This window comes from Mustela nivalis, assembly GCF_964662115.1.
Source record: "Mustela nivalis genome assembly, chromosome: 2".
In the NCBI taxonomy this organism is placed as follows: domain Eukaryota; kingdom Metazoa; phylum Chordata; class Mammalia; order Carnivora; family Mustelidae; genus Mustela; species Mustela nivalis.
The window spans coordinates 181,567,962-181,586,430 of NC_139021.1; the positions used below are offsets into that span (position 1 = coordinate 181,567,962).

Genomic DNA, 18,469 nt, shown 5'->3' on the forward strand with positions numbered 1-18,469 from the left:
CAGTCTCTTGGGGTCTCTGGATCAGAACTGTGCCTGAGGCAGCAGACGGACTTGAAAAAAAAAAACAAAGCCTCGATTCTCGGGGAGACCTGCCAAAGTTGTTGCTAGGTTCCATGTGGAGAAAACATTTGCGTCAAGGAGCAGCCCGACTTCGAGGAGAAAGGGGGCCCCTCGTGGAATCCCAGAGTTTTCTGACAGCCTGCTCTCCCGATGAGTGGGGAGACGTCCTGGCAGCTTGTGGCAGACAGACAAGGAGAAAACCCTGGAGAGCTGGCCACAGCATGTGAGTCCCTGGTGTGGGCCGGTTCAGCTTGGGGCCGGTACCTTCCCCAAGGCTGCCATTCAGCATGGCCCTCGTGGGCACCTCTCAAGTGTGCATGAAAAAGCACAGAATCCAAGCAACTGCTGATAGACTCATTTTAATCACATCACAGATCATTTCCTTCACGTTTAACGTGCATGGCAGTGCTCTCACATAAAGCCACCCTGAGTCATTTCTGTACCTCGTTCTTAGTCCCTTAACCCAGAAGGCCTGGGTCCCCACTGTCGGATGGCCTCCCGCAGGCCGGTCACACCATCTCGTCCTTCTGCATCTGGCCTGCCTCCTACTCAGACCGCTGGTCATCTGAGAGGCAGAGGCCAGGTCCACAGCGTACAATCTCTACGCCAGGCGTTGAAACGGGAGAACTTCCTAAGCAACGGCATTTCAACCGCTCTCCAGCAACTGGTATTTCACAAATAGTTCTTTCAAAGAGCCTCGTTTCATGTGAGCAAGCATTTGCTGACTCACTCAGGGAGCACACAGCTTCCAGGAAGTTTGGTTGGCAACCCGTGCTGGCTAAGAAAACCGAGGCAATTGTTTTTCCATTATTCCATTACCAGCTGGCAGAGAGGATAAATACCAAAATAGGAATTTCTCCTTTGACATGAAGTCATGGAGACCACAGTGAAACAGGCCGGTCCTGTTACCGGCTGCCCATCTCAAATGATTTCAAATGTTGCTTGGTCTGAGCTCACGAGCGGCCAAGGCAAATCCGCAACGTCCGCTCTCTGCTCCTGTCACTGGAGAGTCCTTCCAACACCGGAGCTCAAACCCACTCAGATGAGAAGTCGGCTCCCGAGTGAATTTGATTATTAAAGTTACAAAAGTAGATTCTAGTTAGAATTTCAAAATCATTGAAGTCTTTCCTGAAGTCTGATTTTAAGAGAATCCAGCAACTGGGCCACCACTTCCTGAGAGAAATATACGTTTCAAGCCTTTTCTTCCATATTTATTATAACACTATTGTATTTCTATTATAACCTTATAAATAGATAAAAGAAATGCTGGGCATCTAAAGTCACTTATCAGCATTAGGACTTGGCATCTGCTTTGCGAAGGGGGTAAGCTCTTCGTGGGCAACTTTGGGAAGGTGACTACATCCAGGAATTCTGAGATATCTAGTTGCTAGGTGACATAAACCCACTTCTTAGAAAGCGTCACAGAACAGTCTAGAAGTGGTTGGGCCCTGAATTTAAATTATTGTTTAGGAACAGCTTTGAAACTCTCTGAAGATAGTAAAGGAAAAAATAAGAAAATGTGTGGCAGGATCTTTACCTGAGAAAGACTAGCCTGAACGCATATGATAGATTCAACTTAAACAATTTAAGAGCGCATGAAAAATCTGAATAGAAATTCAGCATACCATCTCGGAAGTTCAAGAAAGTTGGGATTAACCTTCAGGGTAAAAGCATCAACCACAGTTGAATTTGTTTCTAAGAGGGAGAAGAGTGCAAGAGCAAGACGACGTTCGCAGAGCATCCTGCTTGTAGCACAGATTTTTCTGCGGCAACATCCACAGGGTCAATGGTCTTTTTGGCGCGTGTTCTCAGGGCCGAGCTGAGGGATGACGGGAATGGACAACTCACGCCCCTGGGCCCAGGGGCTCCCGAAGACACTTCAGCCTCCGCTTCTGCGTCTGTGTGAGAGGAAACACTCTGGTGTGCTTGCTTTGGGCCAGGCACACTTCCAAACACCAGATTCACACGGATGATTCCATTCCCATAGCAACCTTGGGAGCAGGGGCTAGAATGGTCTCCCTTGTACAGCGGAGGGAACAGGGACATGGCTAAGGAGCCGCTGGGCCAGTGCTGGGTGGTATGATCTGGCCCTAGCAAAGCTGCCCTGCTTGCCTCCTCCGTTGAAACAGATCCAGGCCCCCAAATGTGTTCCCTCTGCTTGCCGACACAAGGCTACGCTCTGCTGATAGACGGAACAGACACAGTGGGACAGAGGGCCCTTCTTCCTAGGTCTGGGACAGTTTGCTCAGCAGGCTCCTAAGGGTTGGGGGCGCCCCTTTGCCCCCTCGGGTGGTACTGCAGCAAAATAATGTGCCCCCGGCCCAAAGCATCCTAGAGACCTGGCTTCCAGCAAATTCCAGAGGGTGGGCTTTCAATGAGATCACAGGAACACTGGTCACCTGTTGAGCCACAACTGTTCCCTCTCCATCCTGTGGGATCTTGGCTCCCGGGACGCTCCCCACGTGCTGCTCCGTGCTGCCCACACCCGCTTGCTTTCGAGTTCCCTCTCCTTCTCACTAGCCAATCCCTTCTTGTGCACTCCCGGTATGGTAAATAATTACGTACATCACACTTCCCAGGGCAAGTTACTATGCGGCTTCTCTCTCCTGATTGGATCCAGACCGATACCCTTGCCTTCCAGGCACAGACTGGGGAGCAATGCGGCCAAGACCGGAATCTGGAGTCTGCAGGGGACCACGTTGTCCATCACCACCAGCTGGCAGGATCTGAGACCATGTGCCCCAAGAGCACGGCACTGACTCATCCTGGAGGACAGGGCCGCGGGGAAGGTGTCAGGAGAGAACCCGCAGGCTGAGTTTTCAAAGGTAGACACATAAACAAAAGGTGTTCCAGAAAAGGGATGGCGTATGCAGCACTGGAAGGAGGGAACGTGAGTGACAGCCTCGGGATGGGGACAGAGGTGTCAACAGGGCTTCTGCTGAACCCCCCCAAACCTCCTTCTCATTCTGGGGCAATTCCTAGTGAGCGGGAGGCCTTCAGGATCCTAAACCTTGCCCTTCTGTTTCCCTGCTTCTCTCACACCTGCTCTCCGGGGCATCGGGGCGCACAGGGCTCTGGCCCTGGGTGTCGTGGTGGTGAGGAGGTGCCCGCAGAGGGTTCCGAGGCCCCGCTGGGCCGGGACGGCATTCTCACTGTCATCCACAGCAGCTGCCTTAGTCACGGTGCGGAACACAGAGCAGAGCGGAACTTCCATTTTTGTCATAATTGCATTTATTTCCATTTTTGATAAAAACTAGTTAGCTCTTTGCTTCCCAAACCCACACTGATGAACACTGAACGTCATCGGAGTTGGAAGAGCACATGGCTGAGCGGGAGGCCCCGGCCACGTTCAGCCACACGGCTTTTGGCTTGGGAGGAGGGGCTTTGCAGAAAACACTGAGGCGCCTGTAGTTTTTTTGTTCCCACCAATCCCGTCCTCACAGCTTCTGTGGACATAGACCCTTTTTTCTAAATGAAGAGAAGCTCTCAGAGCGGGGTGGGGTCGTGAGGACAGCTCTCCCCACTCCGGTTGCGGACACACAGACTGAACGTTCCCTCGTTCCTGCCCGAGTGCCCACCTTCTTCCAAGGTCAGCTTCTAGCATCCCTTGGCCCACACATCCAGAGGGTTTTTTGAACATACTGGGTGCTGACCCAAAGTCTGGAGTTTGCAGAACTGGCAGAAGTTGGGATTGATACTTAAAAAGGGGCAGATGTACGTCCCCAAACTCTGACGAATGAAAATAACCCCCTGGGATCTGGGCCTTTTTTCTGCCTCGGGGGAAATGGTGGCAGCGGGTGGGGGAATCAGAAGCAAAAGGTAAATTCCAACGTGGAAAACGGAGAGGACTAGACCTCGTGATTTACATCGCGTGGGTCACCCCTCCGTGGCTTGCTGGCCCGTTTCCTCAAGGATTACTGTGTCGGTGTGGTTTGTGAAGCAATTCAGGAGCTGTGTTTTCCTTTACAAAACAAAAACAAAAAACAATGAAAAAAAAAAAAACAAATCAAAAGTAAAGAAAGTGTTTCATATCATGAAGATAGTGGTAAGTTTAATGGTGAACCCAGCGTTTGAAGCCATCTCAGGTCCCGGGAGTGGGTCAGCCGCGCAGCCTGTGGTTAGACAGCGTTCCTTTGAAGGAGCTGGTCCAGTAATTGCTAGGGAGGCAGGAGACAGACACGTCAAGGTCAGGTTCAGCATCTGCGTGCCACACACACGTCACACCTGCTGGCGGCCAGCCCATTACCTTTTTGAAGACTTCAGCACGGAGTCTGTTACTCTGTAAGATCACTCTTTTCTTTTGTTCTTCTTTTTTCTTTTTCACTTCCGGCAAGTTATTATAGATTCTGAAACAGATTCAGAAAACACTCTGAAGGGGAGCGAGACAGCGGGTGCCTGGGGTGGGTCTGTGTCCTGTCTTGTCAGCAGGCTCTTCCATTTCAAAGACAAGACCAGCCGCAGACGGGTCATCCCAGATCGGTGAGACGCAAGACCCAGGGCTGCCTTACAGTCTCCAGGCCGGGCCGCTGAGGCTGGGTCGGCGCCAACAGTCAGGGGTCCCCTCCCCACCCCAGAGCAAAGCTCAGAGGCCAGTTGTCTACTGGGTGGGCACTTCCCTGCCCCTCCACTCTTGGAGATAAATTAATGACTTGCTCACATCAAGTGGGAGATTCCATGCCTACTGCTTTCCCACTCTGTAAACTTGCCCAGACGCCTTTTTGCTACATGTTTTTTTAAGCCTTCCTACAACTTAGAAAAAGAGCAGCGAATAAATGGAGGAAGTAGCAGGAACTCTACGGGGATAACACACGTGTAAATGTGTGTTTCCCTCTTAACCTGTTGCCTTCCTAATTAAACTGCTTCCAGATACATCTCAGACGTTGGTATCACGGTCTTGTCCTAGTGTAAAATTAGGAGTTTTCACGTAACAAGCAGGGCCCAAGAAAGAGACCTTCTTCTGGACTCTTCTTTCCTGCCTCTTAATAGAAACTGTTTGTGTCCAGATGCTGAAGGATATTTCGGCGGAGTCCACAGACACAGTGGAGGAACAGTAGCCTGAGCTGTGGGGTTGCTGTATACATGGCCTGTGGGTAAACTCATTTTTTTTTTTTCATTTTTGCCCACATCCGAAAGCCAGACAAAATTGGTTTAATAGGTTCTACTTTTAAAATAATAATTAACAAAGTATAAAAATATAAATGACATTGTTAGCAGATGACGTTTTCTTGGTTACTGAGCACGAGGCTAATCCCCAGGCATAAATGTTGTCAACCCTCACAGCAGCTGGAAGAGGCACATAGTGTCCTCTACAATGTGACTGAGGAGCGCGAGGCCCAGCGAGGTCAGGAGGCTCTTGCAAAGTCCCCAGGCTGACTCATGGTGGGCTGGGGCTCGAACCGTGGACTCTCAACGCAACACGGCCCCCTAACCCCATAGTATAAAGTGTCTGGGAGATACTTGTTCCATGGTTTGAATGAATCCATGAACACAGACTTGCCATATCTAGGCACTATTCCAGGAAGGGCCAGGGAGAGGACCACAAGGAATCAGCAAGAGAGCTGAATGTCCCAAAACTCCACAGTGGAAATCCCCAGATGCACAGAAACCATCTTCCTGACACTGACCGTCTGAACTATATACGGGCAGTTTAAGATAAAAATTCCCAGGTCTCACTCTTGGAGCTCCTGATGTGGTATTTTGTTACAGGGGCTTCCTAAATAAATTAGGATACATTGCACAGCAAATAGTTAAAACCAATGAGGAAAATGGTCTATTATCTGTATCTTTCATGCGATAAAAGTAAGCTACAGAAAAATAATATATATAGTATGATCCCATTTATGATTAACAGATAACTGCTGAGGTACAGGTGTAAGTCTATCTTCAGGCAGACAGAAGGTCCTGGAAGGATGCACAGAAGGCTGAGTACTGTGGGTCTCTGGAGAAAGGACCGGGCCCAGGGAAATGTGGGGGAGGGGAGACCATCAGCTAGGAGGGCCTTTAGCCTGATCTCTGCTGTTTGAGTATTTAAAATGAAAATGTGATTCAACCATACAACTAATAACAAAGAATACGGAAGAAAAGAAAGCTCCAGCATGACTGTGGGTGAGTGAGAGAGCCAGAGTCAGAGCCCACCCAGGACGCAGAGTGAAAACCAAGTACGGACTCCATCCGGGGTCGCACCGTGACCTAGCTCCCGCATCCTCCCTGAGCCTCTCATTCCGCTTCTGGAAAGACCTGGGGCCATCCTGTCGACCCCGAATGCTGCTTTGAGATCTAGTACTTTAACTGCCAGTCTCCATAATAGCAACGTTGGGTTTGCGGACTGCAAAGGGAAAATCCAGTTGAAATTTTTTGCTAAATTGAGAAAGGAATACTTCCGGCATGAGGGACACACAGCCCTGCACATCTCAAACAGCAAGTCTGAAAACCCAGTGGCCCCTCAGAACTCCCAATTAAAATGCCATGAATCAGATCAGTAATGGGACTCTCCCCTTCTCACTTCCACTCTTGGACTTACAAAGAGGCTCCTTGCCCATGATCAAAGTTGGCCTATTATCATGGAAACAATCCTAAAAGCAGAGATTTTTGTGCCTGGACTGTGGAGAAACATATTCTTCTCATTTCAGTGGCTTCTCTAAGGGTTCTATCAATTGGGTTTAATTATTACCGTTCCTCCCAGTGCTAGATACTTTATTATAAACTAATGACATTTTCTTGCATGAACTTGGCCAACATCGCTGAGTTATTACCTTTTGGTTAGGAGGCCAGGGCTCAGAAAGAATGGCCGCCTTTGTGTGATCAGGTGGGTGAGAACTAGTTGGAGTCGAGACTAGCAACCAGCCAGGCAGAACAGGGAGAGTCTGTGGGCAGCGAGGCCTCCAAGCCCGCCGGGGATGGAGCGTCAGGAAGGCTTGCTGGCTCCCACATGCCACGGGCTTCCAAGTTTGGAGTCGTTCCTATTGGCTCTGCCACTGGCAGGGCCCTCAGAAGAAACCATCTCGCTCCTCCTCATAAAATCACCTTCAAAGGTGCACAGTGACAAGGAGCACCTGCCCACAGAGACGATGAGAATGTGCAGAAGCTTTCCCATTATGAGTCTGGGGATCTCTTAGAGACCAATTACTGGGTCGGCTCAGAATCCAAGACCCGCCACTTTCCTAACGCTTTTCCAAGAACGGCATTAACATTCAGAGGTGCAACTGAACAACTTCTTTTAGCCAGCATTCCACATTCACAGCCAAGAGGACCTCAGACATTAGAGGTGGACCTGGGAATAGTGACCCCTCTGGACGGCGAATGGATGCAGCAGCCACCCCCTCCCCACATTTTTCGACCTCACACAATAACCAAGTACCTTTTAGATCGCATGTGCATCTCCTTCTCTGAAATGTATCTTTCTTTGGGTTTGAACAAGTTATCTGGAATGAAATAGAAAGAGGATTAATTTGGGAAGGTTTGGATATCACGCATTTCTAGAGAAACACTGTAGCGGACTTTGTACGCATTTTGTTATTGATCCTTAGTCTAAGGCCCAACCTGCCACTGACGGTGCAGGACTCAGTAGACACTCATACATCAGAAACACTTAGATTGAAACTGACAACCAAGATTGGTCTATTACAGGTCTAAGCACAGGCAAGAGGTACAAGGCTGACATCTAACATACTTTGCAGACAGTGACCCTTCTGCATGCTTCAGGCAGCAACTGTCATCGTGTGCAGAAGGCAGTGACCAAACTCTGCTTCACGGTCACCGTGGGAGCAGGTCCCTGGGTGTCAGGTGGAAGATCTCCCCGCGAGACTTCTGGTGCGCCTGAGGATAAGGACATCTCCCCGCTATCACGAGAGCCACTTGAGAGCAGGAGGTGATGTTTACAACTGGGACCCTCCATCAGGGACTCTCAACCTCCACATCCATTCTCACGGGGGACCAGCCCGATCCAAATCAGAAAATGCAATGGACAGCAACACAGGACTAATGTCTGTCTTGTGTCCCTTGAGAGTATAGCATGACTGAAAATCACTATGAGTCTGGAACGTTTTCCAGTGAAAGGACACATTAGTAACCACAATGATGTTTACAGATGGCACACTCAGAAATAATATGTATTTTTTTTTAAATAGTGTATACCCTTTTGTAATAACTCAAATTCCCTCATGGCTCTCGGCCCTATAAGACCAGCCAAGAGTCTGTCACACAAAAAGCTCTTGGGGCTACGTTTCACATGGAGTACATCTGAGAAGCTGCCACACTTTCTGGAACACCTGGACACTGACCAGTTCACCTCTTCCATGCACATAAGCAGACAGACAAGCCAGCACCCTAGCGAAGCATCACAGAGTTGACATGGACTCCCTGTGATCCCCAGTGAAGACCCCATGTACTTCCATTAATCTCTCCACGCCAGCCTGTGCCCTCACTCAGCACTCCAGCAGAGCCCCACGAGGCTTCTCAGGCTTGCAGAATTATCCACGAATATGCACAAAGGCGGGGGAGAGACAGGGATAAAACACACTTCTTCTCTCTGGAGAAACAAAACACAGCTACCGATTTCCACACTGGAAACATCACAACAGCTGACTTGTATTCTGCCTAATTATTTAACATAAAAGAAAAAAAATGGGACCATTACTTAACTTCAAAGACCAGATTCAAAGGAGAAATAAGAGAGAGGACAAAAAAAAAAAAAAAAAAAATTAATGGAATTTTCCCAGCTCAGGGGAAATGTCCTCAGTGTTTGGAAAGGCAGGAGAGAAAGGAGTAGTCAACACCACCGTGAAGATTTCCAAGATGCCTCCCAGTGCCCACCCTTGGCTTTCACTCCCACTAGGGCCAGCCCAGCGTGGAGAGCCTCAGAAACATCTTGATGACTTTCCCAAAGAAACAGGATGCCGCCTTCAGGCAGCCAGGTCTTGGGGAAGCAGTTCTGTGACTGCCTGAAGACTCCTACTCAGGCAAGAAGAAAGGACATTTACCCCCAAAAAAAAAAAAAATCAGATTCATGTCTGGAGTAGCATTCCTCAGGAGCTACTCAAAATCAGGGCACCGCCAACCCAGAGAGATAATGGTGCTCCGAGGGAATAAAAATGTTACAAATATAGTTTGTAACATTTAAGAAATATATTTGTAACATTTTAAAACTCTTAATCCAATTGTATGTTGTCTACTCTGGGACATTAGATTTTTTTTTTTTTTTTTTTTTAAGATTTTTTCTTTAGAGCCCCTGATACGGCAATGAAGCTTTGGTTTTATTTCCAAGAGGAAACAAAAGCAAATGCAAGCTCCTTGGCACCTCCACTGTTTTGTTTTCTGAATTCTTCGTGGCCTGCTGGGCCTCTGCAGAAATTTAAATTCGGGGCGCAAAAGCCCGTATTAGGTGCCAAGCAAGCTGGTCCGCATGCAAGAGGCCAGGTCCTCCCTCCACAGCTGGTGGGCTCCACCCACACTCGCAGAAAGTGTTTGCTCCTTGGTGGCTGGCTTCCAGTTTTGGTAACAGCACCAAACCCATCTGATGAGTAGTGAGACCTTTCTGGAGAGGAGGAAAGAGAGACAGTGGTTTTACCCTCCTGGAGGAAACTGTCTGAAGTAAAGCAGTGTCTTGCCAATGGTGCGCAACCTCCTCAGAGCACACGGAACCCTATCTGGCACTTACGGGGAAGGAATGGCATGTCAGACCTGAGGGGTCTGTGTTACTACTTATAACAATCCTCCTGGCATCTGTGGGATGTTTCCCTACACCATCTTCATACCAACCTTGGGACATGTGCATGATTTGTTTGCATTTTAAGATTGGGGAGACTTGAGCTCGAAGGGCTGTTTCCTGTTCAGGCTCACAAAACGCAAGAGTGAGTGGAAGAGCTGGATTTCAGCATGAGTTAGTCCAGCCCCGTCCACACACACCCTTCACCTCAGACCACGCCCCCCCACTCGTATTGCAGAATCTGTATCTGGAGGCCCTGACGGGCATCCGTCCACTTCCCAAGAGACCGACCCCCAGTTTCTTTCTTTTATACTCCTTCCTCCTGCATCTAATGAGCAGCTCATTAGAGAATGCACAGAAGAAAGAAAAGTAGATAAGATCCTGCCACCATGAACTTCCTTACGGGGGGGAGGGGGTGGGGATCAGATCATCAAAGAGCCGGCCATCGCTATCACGTATCAGGCAAGTGTTCTGAAGAAACCGAAACACGGCCACATAGTAAAGGGGGACTGGGAAGGTTGGGAAGGCCCTTTGAGGGAGGAGATATTTAAACCACAAGCCAAATGACCATGGGGCCAGGTATGGGAGGATCTGGGGGCAGGGGGCGGAGAAGGGAGGCCAGCGAGGGCCGCGGGGGCTGCAGCACGAGGGAAGGCGGGCACGCGGCACAAGGCGGAGTCAGGCCAGCAGGTGACACCAGATCAAAGACAGCGACGTCCTCCACCCAGGTACGCTTGACAACTGCTTGTACGCTTGACAACTGCTTGGGGACCTTGACCGCGATGCACATGTGCGGGCCCCGGAAACGTGACCCAGAATGTCTAGACTATGCTACTGGGCACCAAGACTGGGAGCCACCTGAACTGGGTTCTGTAAGCCTGTTTAAGGAACTCTGCAAGCCCATTAAGGAGTTTTCCTTCAGAGCGAGAGAGATGGAGAGCCGTGTGGAATTTTATGTTATTTTTTTTAAATGTTTTTAAAGATTTCATTTATTTATTTGACACTGAGAGAGAGAGATCATAAGTAGGCAGAGAGGCAGGCAGAGAGAGAGGGGAGAAGCAGGCTCCCCGCTGAGCAGAGAGCCCGATGTGGGGCTCGATCCCAAACCCTGAGATCATGACCTGAGCTCAAGGCAGAGGCTTTAACCCACTGAGCCACCCAGGTGCGCCCATGTGGGGTTTTAAACAGGAGAGCCGATCTGCGTTGTTAAAAGATGACCAGCGGCTGTTCACACACAAACTTGGGTGGAGGAGCTGCACATAGTCCGTGGAGAGGCAGATCAGGCATCGGGGGGCGGGCAGGGGGATCCTAGAGACAGCAGTGTTCAGAGGGTGAAGTGGGGGGACTCCAGCCTCAGCGACACTGCCTGTGGGCAAAGCGAGTTGTGGGTTGGAGAGGATCGGGATGACTTCCAGGCAGCGGGACGGACCATTCATTTGAGGACTGGTAGGCTTTCGCCTCTTAGTTGCTCTGCAGTAGATACACAAAGCTTGCTAAGACAAAGGACTCAAAGCCCAGGGTGGGAGCCAGATAAGTAAGGCCTTTGGATGCCAGGAGCAACAGTCTGCATGGGGTAGAGGGCTCCTGGGGGAGGGGTCATCCCTCTGGTGGAGGAGCCAGTGGGCTGGAGGAAGGGTGTCCCTGGGGGCGAAATGCAGCAGGGCCCCTGGGACCTGCCTGCAGCAAAAGATGGTTCTCCAAGCACACACACACGCAACTGGACACACTGGGGCATCGTTTCAAGGAATGGAAACCATCTTGCATGTGCTTTGTTCAGAAATACAGCAAATTGCACCTGTCAATTCTCTTCGAAGGAAATTCTGCCTTTATGAAATTAAAGTGGTGAGAAAAATATCCAGCCTGCTTCTTGGTCTTTTATGGATTTTCCTTGAAGTGCTGTTATTCCAACTCACTGAGAGAGAGCAAAGAGAACCATGGTTGTATTTACCTCTCATGCACATTCAAATAGAGGAGGTTTGGGGTTGGCTTTCAGTGTTTTCAATAAAATTACAGAGGTAAATTGCCCATTTCTGTATTTCTGGAAAATCCTTCTCCCTCTCCCCCCCAAATCTGTTGTGTGTCTGGTTCATGATTGTATCCAAGCCACGGGGCCTGTTGATAATTTAATTTGGCAAGGCCAGACACGCTTAAGCCCTTGCCTGTTTCAAGGTCAGCCAATAACCAGCTACCAAGCCTTTCGGGCCTCTGAGGCTGTTGTGGGCGAGCAGCTGAGCAAAGGCTGAGTTTGGAGACCCCCTTGATCTCAGTAAACACACATGGGTGTTTACTAATGACCCTCACCTCCTGTGTGTGCACGCACACACACACACGTGGCCTCCACAGTCGGTGCCACCAGGAGGCAGCAAGGGTCACCCACACACCAGTAGGATCGCTTGTTTATGGGACCCGGGTTCTTCTCCCTTCACAGAGCCCTCTCGATCTACAGCTCTGCTTGCAAAAGCTTCCTTTTCCCTATTGAACAAGTCATCTCAATGATCAAGTTTACACTGGATTTGTAACTACAGTGCCCTCCCAGAAGCTCAATCTCACAGTCACCCTGAACACTTGGAAGAATCATCAAGTGCTTACTTCCCCTACCCCCTGCCCTTAGAAACACCAAAACCAAGAGATGCCTGTTAGACAGAATCCAGCAGGGAGACAGCCAACTACTTTGGAGGGTCAACAAGTCTACACCACTCAGCCTCTTCTATTAAAGACCAGGCCTCCCAAAATGAACAGAGATGGGGCATGGGTTTTGGGGGAAAGTTTCTAAAGGTTTTCCCCTAAAAAAGAACCCCAGTATCTGTGTATTCTGAGATCACAAGACTGTTCATTATACCAGATTCAGAGCCAGGGAGAAGCTGACCATCCTGTCATCAGAGTAATTACATCATAGTTTCCAAGAGTTAAATCCAGTAACTTGCACCTGATTTCTATTCAGCCTGCTTTGGAGGGACCATGAATTTGCTGGACATGGGCAAGCGCAGAGTGGTCTAGCTTGGACTCATTAGCTCTCCAGAAATGAAACGGTACCCACTGCCCTGTACGAAGGCAAGTGGGAAGACTTGGGTTGTCTGACTCTGATGTGCTCTTAACGATGGTAAAATCTTGTGCTGGGTAAACGTTCTCATTTTTCTCAGATCACTTGTAGGCTTCCGAGGAATCCTGCTCTGAATGACAGTTCCACCTACTGGGCAGCCAACTCTGGGGTCTGGAAGGTGGGGGACACGGCAGAGATGTTGACATTGATGTGAAAAGGATGCTCATGCCAATTACCATCCAGCTACACAAGGGAGATGCTGATGGCAGAGATGCAGGGAGGCTCTCGGAGCCTTCCAGTGAAGGCATGCACCATGAAGAAATGAAGAACAGGGTGCCTGGGTGGCTCAGCCAGTAAGTGTTTGCCTTTGGCCCAGGTCATGATCACAGGGTCCTGGGATTGAGTCCCACGTCGGGTTCCCTGTTCAGTGGAGAGAATGCTTCTCTCTCCCTCTTCCCCTCCACACCCCCACTCATTCTATTTAATAAATTTTAAAATTTTTTAAAAATTAAAAAAAGGAAATGAAGACTAAACCAGAGGTCCCCAGGGATATTGATTTCTCTCTTCGCATGTTCAGTTTGAGAAGCAAGGTATGAAGTCTCCTGGTTCAGGAAGTGACTTGGTCTCTCCATGGAGAGCTCACCTCTTGCTCAGAGAGTTGTCCTTGAGTTTAGGGCCGGGGCAGGGGTGCTGGTGGTGAGAACAGCCCGTCAAGAACACTAGCAGCCCATGAGACACCCCCCATAGATCTTCATAATGGGAGAGTCCTTGGTGTGCCATTGGGGCAAACGGATCCCAGAAACGGACACTTCAGCTACCCCAGCTAGAGGAACCAGGTCCCCAAGTCCCACAGGTCAATGAACAACATTTTTGGAGAGAAATGGAGTCTTTACACAATCCCTGGTTCTATCCTGCCATCAGACCAAGAGCAGCTGCCCAAGCCCTTCCTTCCCCACTCTGTCAGGTCTTTCCCTGTGTGATTCTAGGCTTGGTTTTCAGCTACCTGCCAGGCCAGCTCTCTTCCCAAGTGGCACGGAACCCCTAGAGGATGAGGGGCGGGATTTCTTCTTCTTCTTTTTTTTTTTTTTTTTGCTTCCTCATCACTCCCCCACCCCATACCCCTGGCTCCTTTCCATCCACACTCCATCTCTATGGCCAAAGACAACAAATGCTAGTATTTCTTGTATTACCTGGTTACTCCTCAAAGACCCAGCAAAGGAAGAAGGGATCCAAGCCTCTCTGCTAGCTCGCATAAAAGCCACAAAGACACAAAGGAAAGTGAGCTGTATCAGTCACACCTCTCCTCTGCATTGCTCCTACCTAAGTGCTTGGCATAGACAAGGACATTCCTTCTCCCATTATTTCATGCTGTCCCATTTGTGACATACTTTCCAAAGGAACTGTGACTGGCTCCTTTCCTCTGATGGACTTTGTATGGGGTACAGCATGGTGGCATTGTTATCAATGGACCTATCAATGGACAAGCTTCCAATGAGGCAAACCCAACCAAAGACCAGAAAGTTGGCACCAATCTACTGCCCAGAGGGGCCCAGGACCCTCAACCCTTGCTTCCTGGCACTTCTAGGCCAAAGGGATACAAGTAAGGTGAGTAAAACCTCTGTTCCATAGTCCCAGGTTTCTGTGGGAAATGGCAGACTTAAACTCTGCTTGGGGTTTCCTTAGCGAAGCATGGCAGCTATTTCCATAAGCAAAGATTCCTACAGCAATATTTCCAAAGAAATATTGGAACCCCAATACCTGGACTCTCAAGAATTGGATAAAATCATTCCAAGGTCAAGAAAGCTTAGGGCAAACACAGTCAAATGAATGTAAGCAGCCTTCTTGGTTGCACAACTTATCAGTGCCTTTAACAGTTATAATCATCAGTTTTCAAAGTTACTATGTACAGCTAGAGAACAAGATTTAATCTATCCTAAAAAGAAAATGTGGTGTATTTTCCCCATATTTTTGAAAAAATGTGTGGGTGTTAAATGGCAAGTTTAAATTACTCATTTAAAAGAACTTTAACAATGGCTGAAATCACCCACTTCACCATAAAACAGCAACAGTTAGTGAAAATTTGAAAGATTAACTATTGATATGAGAGTCATTGTTTGCTCCAGTTCCAGGGTTTGCCAGCATTTTTAAGAGAACCACAAAACATGGTGATTTATAGATGATGAATAAACTTTCCTTCTCATTGCCAAGTAGATTTATATCCTCAGTGTCACTGCAAGGTTTACTACTGAGCTGCATTGCGAGATAAAAGGGAGATCATTTGGAAAATAGAATCCAGGCAACTGGGAGAAGGAATCTCCCATCACGTTATTTTTCCCTGTACCACTCTGTAATCCCTGCTGCCACCTTGAACGATTGTAAATGGAAATAACACTGTCCTTTGAATCAACAGACATAAACTGGTCTTTTCTTTCCATGTTTCTTAGAAAAAAACACAACACCTTTATCATCAGTCTGTGAAGGACACCATAACAGTGTACGTGTAAATAACTCTGAATCAGAGAAACAGTCTTTTAGCTAAATCATGCTGCTGTTTTCTCTGCAGGCTGATGAAGTAAATTTACAATTACTTTTATCTGATAAGCACATTAAAAAATTCCTTTGTGAGGAATAATGGGAGAACTACCTCCAAATATTTATTCAGATGTTTTATGGGAAAACATTCCCAAGATCAGACCAGGCAATAATAGGGACAATGCGGCTGAGGCACACCACATTTCTATTACTGCGATGACTTCCCTGCCATCTCCTATCTGCTGGGTCACTTCTCTGGCTCGATGCTCTGGGAATGCAAATTCATTTCAATACTCGCTCTAGCCAAGATCATCAGTCTGAAGGCAGATCTGCTGGAGGAGGATTTCTGCAGTGCCTTCAGGAGAATTCCGTTCCTCTACTGGTCCGTGATCTGAATGGCTCTGACCTGGATCACCTTGGGAAGTGTGGATAATGCAATTCAGATGACTTCAGTCTGCGGCGCCGTGCAGCAGGGCTGCCCAGAGCGGCGTAGTGCGGCATGTGCCCGTCGGCACTCACAATCTGGGGAGACTTGACTGGCTTCCCCACCTGACCATAATCCAAAGTGGAGAAGCTAAGAAGGTTGGGGATCCAGAGAGATGCAAGGGTAAGGAGCGCTCAGATGGAAGAAGGAGGGGGCAGGGCACAGGATGGGATTATCAGGGAGAGCTTCCTGGAGGAAGGGGATATTCTTCACGGGTTTTCTACACAGTCACAAGTTAGGGGGACAACCTGGGTGGGCCACGAGGAGGATCCCTTCAGGCAGAGAAGAAAGAGCTGAGGCAGAAGCACAGTGGAGAGGGCGGCGTTGGAGCATCGCTGGGCTCTGGACGGGCTGCGGTAGCAGCTGCGATTCAGAAAAGGCGAAGCCCCCAACACCACATGGTCCAGGTCAGGCCCTACGGGAAGCAGAAGGAACAGCCTTGGGAGCAGGAGATGAGAGAAGAGGCTGGACTTAGGCTGGGCCAGTGAGCTGAGGCAGGATTCTCTAGGGCAGAGACAAGGAGGACAGATAAGGCTTCTATCAGGTGGTTTAGGGACCCTGACTTAAGGAAGGACATCTAAGGAGACCACCTGGCCGGGGGAGGGGGCAGAGTCAGGATGGGAGGGGTCCAGGTCACAGGGTGGGGATGGAAGCCAGGGGGGCTCTGGGCCAGACTCCCCATGATGAAGAGGGCAAGGCTGGGAGCGGCGGCGGGAGCAGATGAGAGCCACACACCGGCCAGCGGGGTAGAGCGAGGACAGCCTACCCCCCGGGGGTTCTGAGCCATCTGCTCCCGGCAGGTCTGTACCCCTGCACCTGAGGGTGCTGTACCCCATGCTTTCCGTTCACCCCGCCCAGACTCATTCTGTAAGGCAGACGCAAGGCCTAACTCTGAAGCATTCCAATTCCGAGGTCAGGGCGGCCTTTAAACACGACCAACCCCTGGAACCCCGGGAGCCGTGCAGGGATGATGGGGAAGGCTTGCCTACCGCCCAGTGACTATGGTGGACTGAGCAGGAAGAGCCCTCATGTGCGGACGTGAGGCAGGCCGTCAGACTGCAGAGGCCTTGACCTCAGAGAAGGCCAGCAAAGCCCGCCTCCGACCTTTCTCCTTCCGCTTCCCTGGCTCCCGCTCCTTCCTCCTCCTTCTCCTTCTCTTCCCTCTGTCCTCCACAAGTCAGCAGCCACCGCCGCATTCTACAGATTCCACAACCACAAAACCTGTCACATCTGCCACATCCTGCCTGATGTCAACCCGTCCCGTCCGGGCCAGCCTGGAGCCAATCTTGCCTCGGCTCTTGACCTCAGAATAAGGTTACATTTGGAAGCAGCATTCACAATCCCTGTTAGCCCTTGGGGGCTCATCTGTGGCCCCTCTGTCTCCCTCTCTGGCCCCCACTCTGCAGTTCAGTCCAAGCTGAACGGACACCCTCACGCCCCCCCATCCCGTTCCCCCCACCCTGCCCCACGATGCACCCGCACAGCTTCATCCCAGCGCGATCTGGGGGTCTTCCTGGCAATAGCCTCCCCATGAGGCGGGGGAGTCCATGAGACCAGGGACTGTACCTGACAGTGAGTTCTCAAGAAAGGCTTGCTAAGGCAAGGAAGGCTTGCTAAGAAGGCTCCCAGGTCACTGCCATGGGCACGCAAGGTTGGTCCGGGTGGCTCCGGGCAAGGAAAGAGAAGCATCCTGTGTACAGACTTTGGGGATTCAAACTACAGGCGGCAAGACCATAGGTAGGGTAGACAGAAACTTCATCAGGCTACTTCCTAGTCTCTCTAAAGTCTCAGTTGTTCGTGCAAATGCCCATCTACAAAGAGGGAGCCCAGTGAACTCACACATGCACACACGTACACACGTGTCCCTGCCCTGAGCCTTGAAAACCGCTCAGAATTCATGAGTCAACAGGAAGCTGAGGTGGCCCCATGGCCCTCGCTGTCCTTGTCCCTGCAGGGCGGGAGCCTGCTGTCCCAGCAGCCCCCGCCCCACGAGGCATTTGTTGGCCACCAGAGTGCCCACCTGAGCTGAAGACGAGACTGCTGGGCAGACCCCTATGTTGGGAGGCAGCTAGCCCCACTCGGAAAGCAGCCCCATCTTCCTCCTGACCGACGTCTTGACACTGTGGCCAGAGCTCGTTCACATGTATGATTTATTAACTAATTTAGCATGTAAGAAAAACATCTGCATTTCGCTTTTATCATCTTGCCAGCAGACAGGCTGAAGACAAGATGTGTACTGCAGACTTGTTTAATGGGGCCCTAAACACTCCCTTCTCCCTTGCCACAGCTCACACAAGGCTCGGGCTCCAGACGTTGTCTGATTTCACTGACCTACACAAACAAACAGAAGCATAAAGCTCTCATCAACACATAAATACCGCAGGGATGGGCAGAGTGGCCATAGAGTCCCACCCACAGCACCCTAGCTGCTGGGGCTACCTCAGAATTGGGGACCTACAAAGGTACCTCGGTTATTTAAAAGTACTGACTAGGTCTGATCACACTTTGTTATAGATGAGTTGAAGATGTCCATTTAAAGTCAACTTCATTAAAAGATGTCACTGAATGTGAACTTTTAAGATCTGTTTAGGGGAAATGCCATGGTTGGACAATGTAGTGGGTAGAAATATGTCTCCCCAAAAAGACAAGT

General features: G+C 49.7%; 1 protein-coding gene across 2 annotated transcripts in view; it reads right to left on the reverse strand.

Annotated features, from left to right (window-relative positions):
• Positions 1-3,273: 3,273 nt before the first annotated feature.
• The window catches only part of LOC309859955 ((E2-independent) E3 ubiquitin-conjugating enzyme FATS), a 202,820-nt gene continuing 187,624 nt past the window's right edge, over positions 3,274-18,469 (reverse strand). For both annotated transcript variants that reach the window (XM_082721261.1, XM_082721262.1), the window contains 3 exons: positions 7,418-7,481; positions 4,307-4,406; positions 3,274-4,217 (listed from right to left, as the gene is read on the reverse strand). In XM_082721261.1, the coding sequence (XP_082577387.1) occupies positions 4,179-4,217; positions 4,307-4,406; positions 7,418-7,481 (203 nt within the window). In that variant the 3' untranslated portion in view covers positions 3,274-4,178. The remainder of the gene's footprint in view (positions 4,218-4,306; positions 4,407-7,417; positions 7,482-18,469) is intronic.